Source organism: Molothrus aeneus, chromosome 9 (assembly GCF_037042795.1).
Source record: "Molothrus aeneus isolate 106 chromosome 9, BPBGC_Maene_1.0, whole genome shotgun sequence".
Classification (NCBI taxonomy): Eukaryota; Metazoa; Chordata; class Aves; order Passeriformes; family Icteridae; genus Molothrus; species Molothrus aeneus.
In genome coordinates, this window is record NC_089654.1 from 11,600,547 (window position 1) to 11,616,645 (window position 16,099).

Sequence of the window (16,099 nt, forward strand, 5' to 3'; positions counted from 1 at the left end):
TTTTGGCCGTCAAGTTTCAACCTCTACTCAAAATCCGAGGTTTTTTTCCTTTGTTTTTCTGTCTTGTTACCACTGACATGAGGAATCCACAAGATACTTGTTCAGGCAAAGGGCTGGTACAGCCCCTTCAAGGAGCTGTAACCAGAGCTGCAAATCAAACAGTTCTCTAACAACTGGGTCAGTGTATATAGAAAGACTTTCAAATATGGTTATTTATTCTTACTCCTGCTGTAAGATTAGTCCCTGCTGTGCACTCTCTTCCAATTCATTCAATTTAAATAAAAACTTTCTGCTAGAACTCATGTTCATATCAGTGACATTAATCTAAATAAAATATCCCAGGCACTTGAGTCTCAGGAACAGTCTTATGAAGAAACAGATCATATTCTATTTATTTGGAAATGGATGCATGTTGACATTGAAGTTATTTCAAAATAATGTCAAAATGTTAAAATCTTTATGGAATCTTAACATTAAATTTTATGAAGACAGATGTTTGCTGGGATGTGATGCTGAGGGCTAGGACCAAAATCAACTGCTGAAGGTAAAAAACCCCACAATACTGCCACAGGGCAGAAGAGGGAACAAACACAAACTCAGGGTAATCAGACCTGTCATTTTAATAATTTTTATCATTTTTTGCTTGATGTTAGTAATATAATGTAAGTTAAATACAGTGCTGTACTAATTTGGTAGTTCTTGCTGGGTGAACACACAAATACTATCTTTCTTTTCTTTTAATGTGCTGAATTTTTTCCTAGAGAAGCTTGGCAAGTCTTTTCTCCCAATCAGAGTTCTGAAGAAATTGAGTAAGTGTAGATAAAACCAGCTTGTTTAATCACTGAAACACAGGAAAAATTAAAATACATTTTTTGCTTGCAAAGTAGAGGAAAGCAATAAAAACAATGCCAGACGGTTAATGCCTCTCTTGTACCTTTAATTTCAAAGACCTCAAAAGAACATCAAGAAGAATAAAGGCAAAATCTATTCCCTATTGGCATCATTATAAATGTTGTATCCTCTGAAACTCTAAAGACATCCAAGAAGAGTAGAAGAATAAATGGCATTGAAATAAAGAAAGTCTCTCTGGAGCTTTGTTCAATCGGCTTTGTTAGAATTCACTCAAATAGGATGATTATAAGAAAAGATCTCATTTGTTTCAACATTAAAGGAGCAAATTAATATGTGGCAAGCTGCTAATAATTGCCTCATTATGTAGTGAATGGGCATTGCGTCCAATTTACAAAATTACAATCATATTGTTAAAGTAACAATTGAGAAAGTTTAGTGTGAGTTTCCTAACTATCTGTGTGATTAGTTGTGGGATTCAGAGTGGAACAGTTGGTGGTTGTAGAGAGCGCACCGCTGGTCCATAGTGCTAAGGAGCCACAAGAGAAATTCAGCTTTTCATTAGTGGAGATTCCATCTGCAGAGGTCCTGAGCTGGGTTTGGTCCAGCGGGGAGTGAATCTGGCAATCTCTGCTGAGACCAGAGCTTGGCGTGCGTCTGTTTGTCCAGACGTTATTGTGTGGTTCAGAGACCTGGCCTGAGATCCTCCCCACATGGACCTCAGCAGATGTACAGGGCTGTGGCTGGGAAACTTGGTGATCCAAGATCCGTGCCACTGGGAAATCCACCCATACAAAAGGTTCTGTAGCTGGAATTTCAGTCTCCTGGTGGAGAGACTGGAAATGGCGGGGGAGTTGTCAAATTTGGAAAGTAAGCGATTTTCCAAATAATGAAATCCTATGTGGAAGAGAATCATGTTTTGTGACCTACTTTAGCTGGATTTGCTTGTGACCTTTTCTAATTCTGGCTGATTTTGTTATTTAATGATTTGACCTTTGATTCTGTGAAGCCACTTCAGTGCTAAATGCAAAGATTTAATAACTAGAACTGTTTGATAAGTGACCTTTATTGCACAGCTATTTCTCTTTGCTAGAGAAATGGCACTGTTTTGCGAGTTCTAATTCACAATTTTAATTATCTTTTCTATTGTCTGTAAGCTTGCACAGGAAATGGAAAGGTCAGACATTTCATTTTCTTTACTGATTAAAATATAAGTGTTCCTCAACAGTTACAATGTATCATTCAGGAAAAAGATGGGACTATTTGTCAGAACCATACCCAGCTGCTCTGCTGAGGTCTTCTACATCCTTCTGGTCAGCAAAAAAATGAGCAATTTTCTAGCAGCAATAATAGCCCAGCCCCCTTGGTGTTTAGTGGTGACATAAATGTGTAAGTACATGAAAAGAGAAGAAAACCTGAATGGTTCTTAATATTTTTGTCTTTAACTCATGTATCCATAATGCAAGTGAATGAAGATGTTGTGAGAGGTGAACCTTGGCCTGATTTTCTGGGTCCACAGAGGATAAGCAGTAACAGCACAAGTTTCAGTACGGTCCTGCCAGTCTCTTTCAGTCCCACTGCTGCTGAACCATCTCTGCAGATGAGAGGGCAGCCAGGACTACCTGGCAGACCCATTTGTATTGTATGTGGATTCATGTGTGTCACTGAAACCACCCTTCTCGTCTGTGACACTTACAAACCAACACCACAAACAGGTGGCCTGTCTCCATATGGGGCTCAGTGAGTCAATATTGATGTGTGTTTTCTCATATGTTGAGGGAGATAAGATGCAAAAAGGTGAAGAAGGCAGTGGATAATTCAGGAGTCAGTGGAATATCTGTCATGGGTGTCAGTCTTCTAACTCTGTCTGGGATCTCTGTTGGGAAATGTGCATATTGGGACATGTAAAATCTCTGCATTCAAAAAAATACTAATTGTGAGATAGAGCTGGGAGGGAGTTAGCTTCTGACTCTGTTCAAGAAGAGTAGATTATATGTTGACCTAGTGTAGGCATTGCAGTATTATGAAAGCACTTTATAAATTGGAAGAAGATAAATGAATCACAAGAAAAGAGCTAGAAAACCAGGGGACACAGTTGCAGGAGTGTGTGTACTCAGCTTATTCAAGCAGAACAGTTGCACTCAGTGAATAGAAAATGTGCAATGCATTTCTAAGGTGAGGAAATTCAAACAATTCTAAATTTAAGAGAGCAGCTCCATTTAAATGGAGAAGGAAGAATTTAGTGAAAAAAGCAGCTCTAAGGATGAGACAAATTTAAATGGAACCAGATTGTTGACCAAATTGGCTTTTCCTATCTAGCAGTTTCATATTCAGCATTTGTTAGTTTGAAAGTTCAGCCTGAAAGCTATAAATTAATCTACTGGGTCTGTAACTATTCACTTCATGCTAGAATATGAGTTATGCTCATGGATTTGTTTAGGTCACCCAGCCATGTCCTCATAATGTATCTTAGAGAGAATTTCTGTAAGTAAGCAGTAAACAGAAAGGCTGCTGCATTCAGCTGCATCTCCTGGGATTTCATCCCTGCTGTCAGAGAGCCATGCAGGACAGCTCTCTAAAACTATACCAGCTATAAAAAATGCATGGTGTTCTGTAAAGGAAACATTGACAATGCTTTTGCATTCAATCAGGAATCTTTAGCTACTAATTTAGGAAAGAATGTTTTCCTGAACTAGCCACATAACAAAATCAAATCAATCAAAACAGAGAAATCAAAGCTTTGAAATTGTAAGGTTTACTGCACAAGTCGTGCAGTATGCACCTTGGTTCAGTACAATATTTGTCACCCAAAGATGATACATTTTAGCTCTTACAGTTTGGCTTTCTTAAAATGTTTGGCTCTTGTCCTTGCATTATTCCCCCTTATCAAAGAATTTGGTTTTTTGTCAGCAATTGCATCCTAGGGTTATAGTGGTCAAATGTAGGCAGGCTATTCATCCACATCAGCTAAATAAGGTTTGATTTTGAAGAGAAATAACCACAAGGCTGATCAGAAAAGCACCTAGCATCCTGTCAGAGTAAATGTTCAATGAACGTGAAGAGAATTTTTCCTAAAAAATACTAAACTGAGGTCACTGCCTCCCAATTGTGAGCATGACAGAGGATCAAATCTGTGACCATACAAAATATTGTAGGTTATCTCTGACCTAGATGATCTTCTGTAAGGTTTTTTTTGATGGGTCTAGTTTTCACTTGATTTCAATTTCTAACTGAACTCTTTATACAATCCAATTTAAATAGAGGGCATTTCCTTTTAGTCTGTAGGTACAAAACAACAAAAAGGCATTTACTCTTTATACTCTGACAAATGGGGCATCAGATAGGTCCTTATATCTCTGTTAGATTATTTTTTCTATTTTTGATTCATACTGGAGTAATAGCACCATAGAATGTGATCACAAAATACTGTCCTTGACTATAGTTTTCTCAGGATTAAGTTCCAATTCAGGTATCACCAGTCCCTCTACCTCTCAATTTTCATGGATCATAACTGCTCTCTGGAGAGGACAACATACTCCTCTGTCCACATCTCCTTTCCAACTGCAGGATTTTCATACTCATAGATTGCTTTTTAGAGATACATTTTGCATTCGACTTCTGTCACAAATTTGGGAGCTGTTCATTCAGACACAAACACAGTTAATGAACAGTTAAACTTCCAGCATTACTTTTTCAGTAGGTTTTTTCCTATTGCTGGCAACACCTTGTTAAAAGAGAAGCCATTGATCTAAATATTGTGTTCTACTGTTTCTTTATTTCCTTGTTTTTTTAGTGAAAAGAGTAACATTTAGAGGGCAAAAAGGAATTATTATCTATATAGTTGACTTTGCAAAGTGGGAACAAAGGCAAAGATTGGAACTGCCTATTTCCTTGAAAAGGTTTGTATTTCTGGTGGTAGAGTTTTCAAATCCCACGTGGGGATTGTGGTTTTGGTTTTTTAAAGAGAAGCATTACTAGCCATTTGTTGTACTCTACCTGTTTTTCTTTTAACTGAATTTTCAATCTTTATGTTTTACAGAGAAAAACTTGCAATATAAATTACTGTTTCCTGTCTTCCAGCCTCTACAACTTGACTGTGACCTCTGTGCCATTGTTTCAAACTCGGGACAGATGGCTGGCCAGAGGGTGGGCACTGAGATAGACAAGTCCTCCTGCATATGGAGGATGAACAATGCTCCCACAAAGGGCTATGAGGAGGATGTTGGGAAGAGGACAACCGTAAGAGTGGTCTCTCACACAAGCGTGCCTCTCCTGCTCAAGAATCCCGAGTACTTTTTCAAAGAAACCAACAGCACCGTTTACGTGATCTGGGGTCCTTTTCGGAACATGAGGAGGGATGGAAATGGCATTGTGTACAACATGCTGAAGAAAACTGTTGACAGCTACCCAACGGCCAAAATCTACGTGACCACGGAGAAGCGCATGAGTTACTGCGATGCGGTGTTTAAGAGGGAGACGGGAAAGGACCGGTGAGTCTGAAACGTGAGGAACAATTAAAATGTTTGACAAAAGATACGTGAGGAGATCCATGTGGGATGTCAGCTACTAAATGAGTCCCCAGATACGTTTTTAATAGAGTGTTATATGAGTTTGACTGTTATAAGCACTTGATGAGGCAGCAGCTAGGCCCCATTTACCCCACCTACGCTACCTTCTGTTCATTCCATTGCTGTTGGCTTGAATCCCAAAAATATTGGATGTCTTCCTGAAATGTTTTCAAAGCTGTGTGTTGTTTTCAGCTCAATTTACTATTGATTAAATTGACATTTTATTTGAAGAGGATAATCCTACACAAACAACATTTCCAAATGCACAACCTCAGGATAATTCTGGATATTGCATTTTCTTCTCTGTTGAGATGCACTGTAGCTTTTCTTCAAACACAGACCTCAGGGTTATGCATTATTTCTGTTTCTTGGTGAAAACGGGTTATCAGACATACTGGAATAGATTTAGGTTTTTACCAGTATATTATGCTGAAATTCTATTTTCTATGCTTAATAATGTGTATTTATGCTACTCAAGTGAGGCTGTAAGAGGTGAAGGTGTGAGGACTGTTTGGGCTAGCATGTTCAAAGGAGAAACTAGATTTGTGGAATTAAGACCATAAATTTCAGGAATTTGTAACCAAGCTGCAAAAATTCAGGTCATTTGTGTCTTGGCATGGAAGAGCACCTGTCACACATACTCATTTGAGCTAACTAGGAGGGCGTTTCCAGATCACTGCTGTGCCTTAATATTAATTTTTAAATTTGTGCATCATGAATTTGAGGTTGGAAAGGACTGTTGCTATTCTGACCAAATTAATGATGCAGGTTTTCACAAACAGCTTAATGTAGTCTGAAATTTTGACTTAGCTTTTGAAGTAGAAAAGCTTGTTATCTCAAAAGTACTTGTTTCACCATGTTATTAAACTGTCAGAACTTGGTGACAGTTGAATTTTCCTATTTTTCAAACTGTTGGAGCATAAGGAGGAGCCTGCCCCTGTTCACAAAGTGCACATATTGCTGCTGTGGTTCTGGAGTTGGAGGGAGCTTATTTATCTCATAAAGGTGTCAAGGTTATCATGGCTTCTTTAGTTTAACTGAGCAAACTGATAACCAGAGGCTAATAAATACACATGATTCATTCTTGAAAAATGACCTTTAATAATCCAAGTCATCCTGTTTACATATTAATCAAGCTAAATATGATCATGGGCACATTATTGTATTGCTGTACATAAATTTGTTTATATTTATGAGTCAGTCAGGTCACAGCGACTTTACATTATGTCATCAAAATCCTTATTGTGAGATAAGACCTTGAGAAAATCTCCTCTTTTTCCTATGAAAGAAAGACATCTCATCATTCAATGTCAAAGTATACCTCTCTCCAGCCTAATCCATTCCTCTTCAACAAATTAACACATCTCAGGTTTTTATAGTTACTCAATTAACACAATACAAATGCTTCTTTTCATGTAAAAAACAGATTGAACTTCTCTCAGGGCTTATAACAAAGTTCTTAAGAACCTAATGTCAAAATGACCCATGTTCTTTTTCCTTAAGTTTCACATTGCAGCAGCAATACATTTTTATGAGCCTGGCTCACGACCCTTCACGTTGTTTGTGCACGTGTCCCTTTGACACCAAGGGTAAACCCACCACTTCTCACAGTGGCAGCCAGGTAACATACTTGTATCTGCTGAAACTTTCATTTTTAGTCCTGCTTATCCACATCAAATACTTAGTGATGTTTTTAACATCATTTAGTGATTTTGTCATGCAGAAACAAGGGAAATGATTGATGCATCACCAGCCACCGCCTTCTGTATCTCAAGAAAACATCTTGCAGTTCCCTAGTAATTGGGGACTTCAGTTTGGAAGCTGTTTCATTTTCTGTAACATCTTCAATTTGTTTCTAGGGAGGGTCATGAGACTGTTAGAGGTATGTGGCATTTGTGGAAGCAGTAAATGGAGAGCACAGGAGATTTGTGGGTGATGAAAATACTTTCACACATTGTGCCAGGCTATTATGATGCTGAGACAGGTTCAGGTTCCTCAGCCAAATATTCCTTCAGTTCCTCAGAGAAACATCAACCCTTGCTTGGAATATTAGATTGAACAGAGGTCTGGTTCTACATGTTTCCAGCAAAAATTCTGGAAGGAAACCAATTTCAACTCATATTTTAAAATGTACAGAGTGAATTGCAACTACATCTATTTTAGTTTAATCCTAAAATACTGTCTTTCTGTACAGTGTATGCTACTAATGCATAGTAAGATTGCAGCAGATTTCTAGTCTGTCGAGCCTTTAATGAGTTTTCTGTTTCTACTCTTTGATGTACAATCTTTTTAGGTAATTAGTGGGACTTTTCAGCAGTTTCATCCTTGTGGATCTCAAGTTTTAAAAAGATTTTGTGAGAAGCAGCTAACAGGTAGGTGCTGCAGTCACTTCTCTACTGCAGAAAAGCTCTGGTCCTGCAGTGCTGACATGGGAGCTTTATCCCTGACTTCACTGGGTGCAGCTCCAAAATCCACAGCTTTTATATTGACAAATGATTTATTACTGATACATGGAAGATACAAGAATTGCCTCTGAGTAACTTTGAACAAACAGTGGTTTTTATTTTGTAATGCATTTTTTAATTCTACAGTAGTACAAAATGCCCTCTGATATGGGCTGTCCACACTGGGTAATTAACCTTGCATGAGTGTTAAGAATCTGGGGAACATATGTTCTTTCTGAGAGTATTTGTTAGTGAAGCAGTCGAGTTCAAGGTGGTGAATGCTCATCCACTTTGAATAATTGTTGTTCATAAATAATATTCATTACCAGACATTCACAATTTTTCATTAATGCATTTTGCTTGGTACTTCCCTAGAGGGAGCATAAAGCTGGCAGCTTCTTCCCGTACTTCACTAATGTGCTGGTATATTATATATATATTTACTCAAGTGAAAGGATTTAAAGAGATATTAGATAATTACTAAATGTGCCATCTTTGTATGTACCTCAATCCAGATAAGTGGTTCTAAAGCCATCTATATCTCTGCCATGCAATACAAATATAATGCAATATGATATAATAACATTTAATTGGTAATAACAGAGAAAGCTGTAGTCTTCATTAAAGCAGCAAAGCTAATTCTGGTCTGATAAAGTGTACTGAGCATCCCTAAATAGGTTTTAATTAGCTGGCACCAAAGCTTCACCACCCTTAGGGAGGGTAAAATTAATGAAAACTAGCAGCAAATAGATCAGTGCTAGTGGATGTTCTTGCCTTAGGTGAAGGTGATGAGAAAGAAAGGAGCGTCTTTTAAGGATCATTTAGAAAACAGTCTGCATTAAAAGTCACTTTCAACAAGCAATGCTAAAATAAATCTATGCTGATAGCAGAGCACTGATGTTTCCTGGACTGCAGGGAGCTCCATTTGTGTTTCCACTGCAAGCATCTCAGGCCAATCCCTGAGCAGTGCCCAGCTCCACGTCCCCCTTGGGGCTGGTAGTGGGCTCAGAGCCTCTGTCCCACTGCACAGCGGAGGTGTCCAGCCCCAGCAGACAGCCAGTGCTGATGTGCTGGTACTGCTCAAAAAACACCTTAACTGGCTGTCACTCTTCTTGTGAGTAACTACTGAAAAGAGCCTGCTGGGCTCTGCTGAAGAAATGTATCCTGAGCTCCTAAAATTCCCAGTAAGAGATATGAGATGATGTTTGGAAATTTCAGCCAGTTTGGTAGACAGAGGACTTTCTATGTGCACTGTGTTAACTCAGACAGTGCTCATCCCATACCCAATCAGTTCAATTCGGCAGCATTTTATTAGTTACACACATGTGTCTTCAGGAGGCAGGTTCACTGAGCCACATTTGCAGTCAAATTGCTGTTTCTGAAAGACTTCTGTCGATATCTTGGACAATTCTGAAGAAACAAAATTGCTTTTGTGCTTCTCTTCCAGAAGTTCTTAGTTTCCTCAGTTCATGCCAGATGGTGCTATGTGTTAGGTTGTGAGAAAGCTGTTTTATCATTCAAGGCAGAAAGATGTATCATTCTGGTTGCTGACTTCTGCATCAAAATTCAAAATTTGGGGTTGTGTTCAAGCTTCCATTTTACTCAGTTCTGCTCACTAATTATTTATGACTTCAGTGATATATGAGATCTATATTATATCTCTGTCATTTAGAGCTAGCAAATTACATTCATCTAAAGTTTGGATTGACACTGTTAAGACAACTGCAGTCATCACAGCTTCACCTCAGCTAATGTGTGGTGTTTCATGTGTCTGACTAATCTACATGAAGCTATAGTCTAGTAAAAATGTCATTGAAATGAATAAATGAAATTACATTCTCTGAGGTTCAAGTAGCTGCAAGTTCTATTGTTTGGTGATATTCTCTGTGAATTGAGGCAGTAAAGCTGTCAGTGTCCAGAATATCAGAGTTTTATGCTGTGTTTCTGGTTGTTGGCTTGAATGAAATATGATAGTAATGATATTTTCATTTTTGGGCTTGCTTTTATGTATGTATTGGTTTCTCTATCAGAGTTATTTGGAGGAAATATAAAAGATTAGTTAGTGTTGCTTAAAATTTGCAGAAAGCACTTTTTCCTTGGGAAGCTGTGAACATTGACACTGAGTTTGGCTCAGAGAGTTAAATTTTGGCACTTGGGAAGTACATCCCATCAGTACTTTGTATTAATGTGATTAAAAAAAACCAAATCTGGAAGATGAGTAAAAGTTCATTTCATTTTGAATAGAAATTGAGCAGAGTTAGGGAATACCGATGTCTTTAAATTACAGAACTTTAGGAAGAAAAGGATGAAAAAATTGAGTCAGACTGACAGAGGAAATGTTATACATGTCTGTTGGAACGTTTTTAAGGACAAAGATTAATTGTAGTTTACAATTTGCTGTAGTCTTTATCATGATAATGTAATATCTGCTGCTGCACCAGTAAAGTCAGCAAAAGTTCTCAACTGCCCATGAGCATCTCAGCACCTCCAAAAATACGTGTTTGATATAGTGACCATTTTTCAAGTACTTGACAGTGGATCTTTCTGGAACTATTGCTTGGCACTTCCATTCTTTCTTTTTATAAAGTAATTCCTTCAAAAAATGCTAATGGATTTGTCCATCTTAATTCATAAAGGGTTTAAATAGTTTCATTGTCAGTCAAGACTGCTTTATTACCTGAAAAAACAAGGGGCTAAAGCATGAAACCTTAATGAAATAAATAGATTTTTCATTATAAAACACTTAAAACCTCAGCATCTATTGCTATTTGTGGTCAATCACCAGATGGTTAACAACTGTATGGGGGTTTATATCCACTCTTCCATTTCCTGGTAAAACACCAGTTGTTCCTGAGTGTTCTGCATGTATTCCCTGCAGCCCATTAGTAACTGCATTTATATTCTTTATGAAGATTTTCCTAATTAAGATGAACACTTTTCTCTATTAGGCAGATGGAACTCAATAGAAGAAGTCCGTTCTTTATTAACATGCCAGTAAATGCTGCTCAAAGCACCAGCACTTCTGTTAAGGAACACAGCTCTTACTACATTACACTAATTACACAGTAAAGTGAAACTTTATTAAAAAATATCAATATTAGCTATTATTTTGTGATAAAGCTCTGGCTGCATATAGATTGGTGTGAGCTTAGAGACCTATTGATTCTGCAGTGGTTGCTGACTATAGCCATGGAGTTGTTTCTTTTTAATTAATGATTAAAGACAAGGAATATATAATCAGGATCTACTCTATCATTGTGCATTTTCACATGTTCTTTGAATTTATCCATCTATGTCTTCTAATTTATCAAGTCTTCATTAAGTGCCACTGGATCTGTTTTCTGCTTCTGATGAACTGTGCCTTAAATCTTTATACAGTATTTGGTATAACCCTGTGCACACATTTTTCATCCTGTGCTTTAAATACTCTGCAGCTTTTATTATTATGAGAGAATTGCTGATACCTCTCAGACGGAACTGTGCATATGGATGGGATTCTGGATTCAGTCCTTGAGGGTCTCTTCCAACTCAGCATACCCTGTGATTCTGTGATTCTCACATCCCATGAACATCCACCTTTGGAAAGGATGATGTAAGGCAGTGACTCATGCTGGCAATCCTGGTGCCATCCTGGGTTGCAGGGCTTCCAGTTTTGCTGCTGGTGGTGAGGATATTTTATGGTTGCAAAGGAAAAAAGTATTGGAGAGAAAAATTAGCAGAATCATAGATTTTGAATGAAGTCTTTGTTGTTCATCTTCCAGAGTTCAATGTTTTTCACTTCTCAGATCATAGTGTATAAAATAGGTCTTGATGTTCCTAAAGGAGCTTTTAATTTTGAAGGAATAGAAATATTTTTTTTTAAATCGAAACTTAAAAAAAAAAAGATTAATCAATCTATTTTTTAAAATTCAGCCTTGCTGCCAGGTGAAGTAATTGTCTTGAAAAACACAGAGTGATTACCATTGAAGTCTTTACTTATTATCTGTTGTCACACAGCAATTCTTTTCTAAGAGATATTAAACAGATTAGAAGATAAATGTAATGTTGCTATTGCTGAAGTGTGATATGTTGTGGTTACTGGTAACTGTGGGGTTTCTAATGGAAGCTCCCTAAAGAGCTCTGAGCTGAATTTATAGTGCTAAGTAAAAAAAAAATACTGGAATCAAACTGCATGAGATGCACTGGGAGGTTTGTGCTATAGAACCTGTGCTCAAGTGAGGATAGCAACTTTATGAGACAGGGAATAACTCTACAATAATTTCTTGCTTTGGATAGAGAAGAGTTTCTGTACATCTATCCACACACTAGTTAGTCAAATTTATTAGAAACTGCTTTTATAAGAAAAGGTGTATGAGAACTCTGCATATCTTACAGAATGATATTTAAAAGAAATTGTCATCTCAAAGCTTTGTACAAGTAAACAACACAGCAAAAGAAAATCTGTTTGAAAGTAGAAAAAGTTTAGCCTGAACTTATGTTCAAGTATTTTATCTTAAAATGTAGGAAGATTAGTAAATGAATTCTGCATGGAAAATTTAATTAGTAAGAAGTCAAGCCTATGTGAGACCTCATAGGTAGGAGAAAAACTAAGGGGAAATAGGAATTTTTGTGACTCATTATGTTCATTTAGAACTCGTTGTTAACTAGGTGCTTGCTTTGCACATCTTCAATATGTATTTTTACCCAGATGAAAACAAAGCAGATGTTCTACATTTTTTTTTATTTCTGTGTCTGTTATCCCACATAAAGAATTTAGGCTGCAATTTCAGGACAGTGAAACTGTTCAAATCTATGGATCCATAGCACATACCTTTGAAGGTGACTCAGGATTCATAACAGTGCTTCCTGGGGAGCCTGATTTGCTATTGGGATATGCTACAACCTATGTTTAGAAAACAATCACTCCTACACAGTTCCCATGATACTCAACTTCTCTGAGCTTTTAACCATGAGGCAACTCTGCATTTGGAGAGTAACATGCACAAGAGCAGCATGTAAAATTTTTCTCAGAGATTCACATCTCCAGCAGGTTTTGGAACTTTCAAGTCTGGAAAAACGGAACTGTAAGAGTGGGGATTTATTATGAATCTTCAATCTTATGTCTTCAAACAGTTTGTGTGAAGTCTCAGATATTGAGCAGCATGTGGCTTAGTTTGTGTTTGAAGAGAAATAATTTTTTATATAGATGTTCAAAGATTCAGCTGTTCTGTTTTCAAGATTTTGTAAGCAATTCCTGGTTGTGGGAGCATTCAGTACAGTTGGGACCAGTTACCAGAGACACCACTCATCTCAGAGCCTGAGCAGCCCTGTCTGGTGCATTAGAATTCAGTAAACATGCAATTGCAGTAGAAGAAAAGATCTTTAACTGCTCATATTTGTTCTTCACAAGTTTCTTGTTGGTATCCCATCCTTAAATTTAGAGAGTTCTTTTTCTTTGGTTTTTTGATTTTTTTATTTAAATCAAGTCATCCCAGCATGCATGTCCTCTCTGCTCTATTCCTACAGGTTACAGAAAGGAGGCATAAACTCCCTGTCTAATAAAATTCTCTACATGATTCATTAAAACTTTCAGAGCACAGGATTTTCTGCAAAGCTTTAAAAATTGCTGCAGATGATGTCACTAGTGTAGAAAAAGTCAGAGAAAGGAAAGAGTTAGCAGATGAAATTCTAAAAAACAAACAGCATGCTTTTATCTTAACAATAAAAACAAAGATAAATGTCAGAAATATGTGCTCTGTGTTCAGTTTGCTCTCCATATGTTTCAGAATTTTTCTTGAATAAATTCATTAGATTTTCTACTACTTCTGTTTCCAAAAAATGTCCTAAATATTTTCCATGAGAACATTTCTGAAAAGTGTTGCAAGTATCACATAAGTCTCAAAATGCCTTTGTGAGGCAAAGGGTGTTTGTCCCTTTTTTACAACCTGACTGCTCTGAGAGAAAAGGACATCAGGGGAAAGCAGAAGCTATTGCTGTGCAGAAATTCATGCCCACAGGGCTTTTTGAATATAGTATGCTTACCATGAAGGCATTTCAATCTCATACAGTCCTAATTTGGAGTTGGAATGGTCTGGAAGTGCAGTATGGAACAAATTTCTGCTGCTCTATAACCTGTTTTCAGCCAAACATGGTAATGTTACTGTATTTCCTTCTATATGAAATCAGCAGTAGTCTCTTGTCATTTTAAAATCAATCAAAATATTAGGAAAAGAAAATAATCTAAAGAGTATGTGCAAAGCAGTATTCCTCTAAAAGAAGATTTTTAGATTCATTTTTTTCAAGTATTTTTTCATATATTATGAATATTCTCTGCCCATGCATTTCAGCACTCTTTACACACCTTTCTAGCCCTTTAGGAAATGTGACTAGTGCTGGTCATGTGGAGCTTTTTCTTTTATCAAGGGAGAATTGTGTCTTTGCCAGAGCTCAGTGATTGTGGATTTTCGCTCGCTCTGTTTGTGCTGCTCTGATTTTATATAAGTGATGACACTGTTGAAATATGTTTTGTGTTTGGGAGCAGAAGCAAGCAATGGTCCTTAACTCCTTGGGGCTAATTTCATGGTCTGAAATTGCCTTTACCTCCCCTTCCAAGAATGCTCAGTGTTCAGGAGAGTTGGATTTCAGCCTCACTGTACAGAATGTGCCAGGGACTCTCAGCTGCAGTGACATCCAGGAGCCTGCACACTGCTAGAGGTATTTTGAGTCTTGCTCATGGAGTGCCTTTTGGATATGAAAAGTCATTTAACTTCACAGAGGACATCCCCAGGGTATCCTCAAGCTTTATGTGCTGCTTAGATCTGTCCAATCATTTCCTGCCAAGCTACACTGCTTTGCTTGGTTAGAAGGAAGGCAATGAATGGAGGAGTAGCTAAAGCCAGTTCAGTATTTATCAGTGGGAAACACGATTTCAGGCACTATTTCTGGGTATGGTTTAGCATTTTACTTGGAAATGATACACTGAGGGAAGGCTTATTCCAGTTTCCCTTCCAAGCTCCTAATTTTGGATCATTTGATAGTTTTCCTTTGTTTTTGAAATAATCACCACTGGTATCATATGAATTGACCAGTTTCAGGGTAGCACAAGCAAGAGAAGCTCCACATATTTTCCTTAAACTTCTTTGGTCTGCATTCCAGGCCTGAGACTGGCATGTAATATAAACATTTTCTTCATTATTACTTTACATTTTTCCTTGAGGCTATCATACTGATTTCAAAACCATGGTCATCATTATGCTGAAACAGTGGCATTAATAGATTGGTCTTTGTGGGTAGATTATAATATGAAGTTTCAAAATAATTGCCCACTAATATGAGAGGTGGATGTATAGTATTCTATTGCTCATAATGCAACCATTAAAATAACAATTATGTGATAATGAAAGGACTCATTATGCTTCAGTTTATCTTTGCATAAAGTTAATAGCTAATGAAAACAGGAAAGATTATATCTAATTACATTTTACATTACTTTTGCTCTTCCCATAAAGAGAACATTTTGCACAGAATTGTAGATTGGCATGCCTCAGTACGAAGTCTTTGTCCACTCTCTATGTGCTCCAAATTACTGTTTTAAGACCAATAGTTGCATGGTCTTTTTTATCAAATGGTGCACATAGTCTACACAAAGAACATTTTTGAAACTAAATTATCAGAGGGAGTCAAATTTGCAACATGACCGCACTGAACATAAATTTAAAAATTAATTTCATTTCTTCAGGTTTGAAGTGTTAGAAAAATGAAGGAAGCTTGACACCAAGTCAGTCAGTAGAATACTGTCTCCCTTTGGGTGAATGAGAAATGTCAAACAGGTACATTACCTACCATCTGTTGCAATTTTTGTTCAGTATTGTCTACAACACTGAATCAACGTTTTGTCAGGCAGGTGAGCAAGTTTCTTTTCTATTGTATCCAGGGGTGGAACATGCAAGAACAAATAGCAAAACTGGCTTTGGCATGGATAGAGAAATCTCCCATTTTGTATGTTAGGATACTAAGCTCTGAGTGAAGAATGTTTAGTTCAGGAGTGCATAGATAGAGCTCTCAAATTATCTTAATGGCAAGAGAACTAATTAGAATTAAGACATTTTAGTGTTTTTATATACAGATCATACTACACTGACTTATAAAGATGCAGCAAGATTGTCCTCCACTTTTCAATATTTTGCATATTTTTTAAACTTTTTTTTTTGAATGCTACCTTTAAATGCCAGAGTCATGGAGGTGTGAGTTATATAATGT

General features: G+C 37.2%; 1 protein-coding gene across 1 annotated transcript in view; it reads left to right on the forward strand.

The window, feature by feature from the left end:
• The window catches only part of ST6GALNAC3 (ST6 N-acetylgalactosaminide alpha-2,6-sialyltransferase 3), a 208,064-nt gene that overhangs the window by 132,059 nt on the left and 59,906 nt on the right, over nucleotides 1-16,099 (forward strand). Inside the window, exon 3 of the mRNA XM_066555703.1 lies at nucleotides 4,930-5,339. Within this exon, the coding sequence (XP_066411800.1) occupies nucleotides 4,930-5,339 (410 nt within the window). The remainder of the gene's footprint in view (nucleotides 1-4,929; nucleotides 5,340-16,099) is intronic.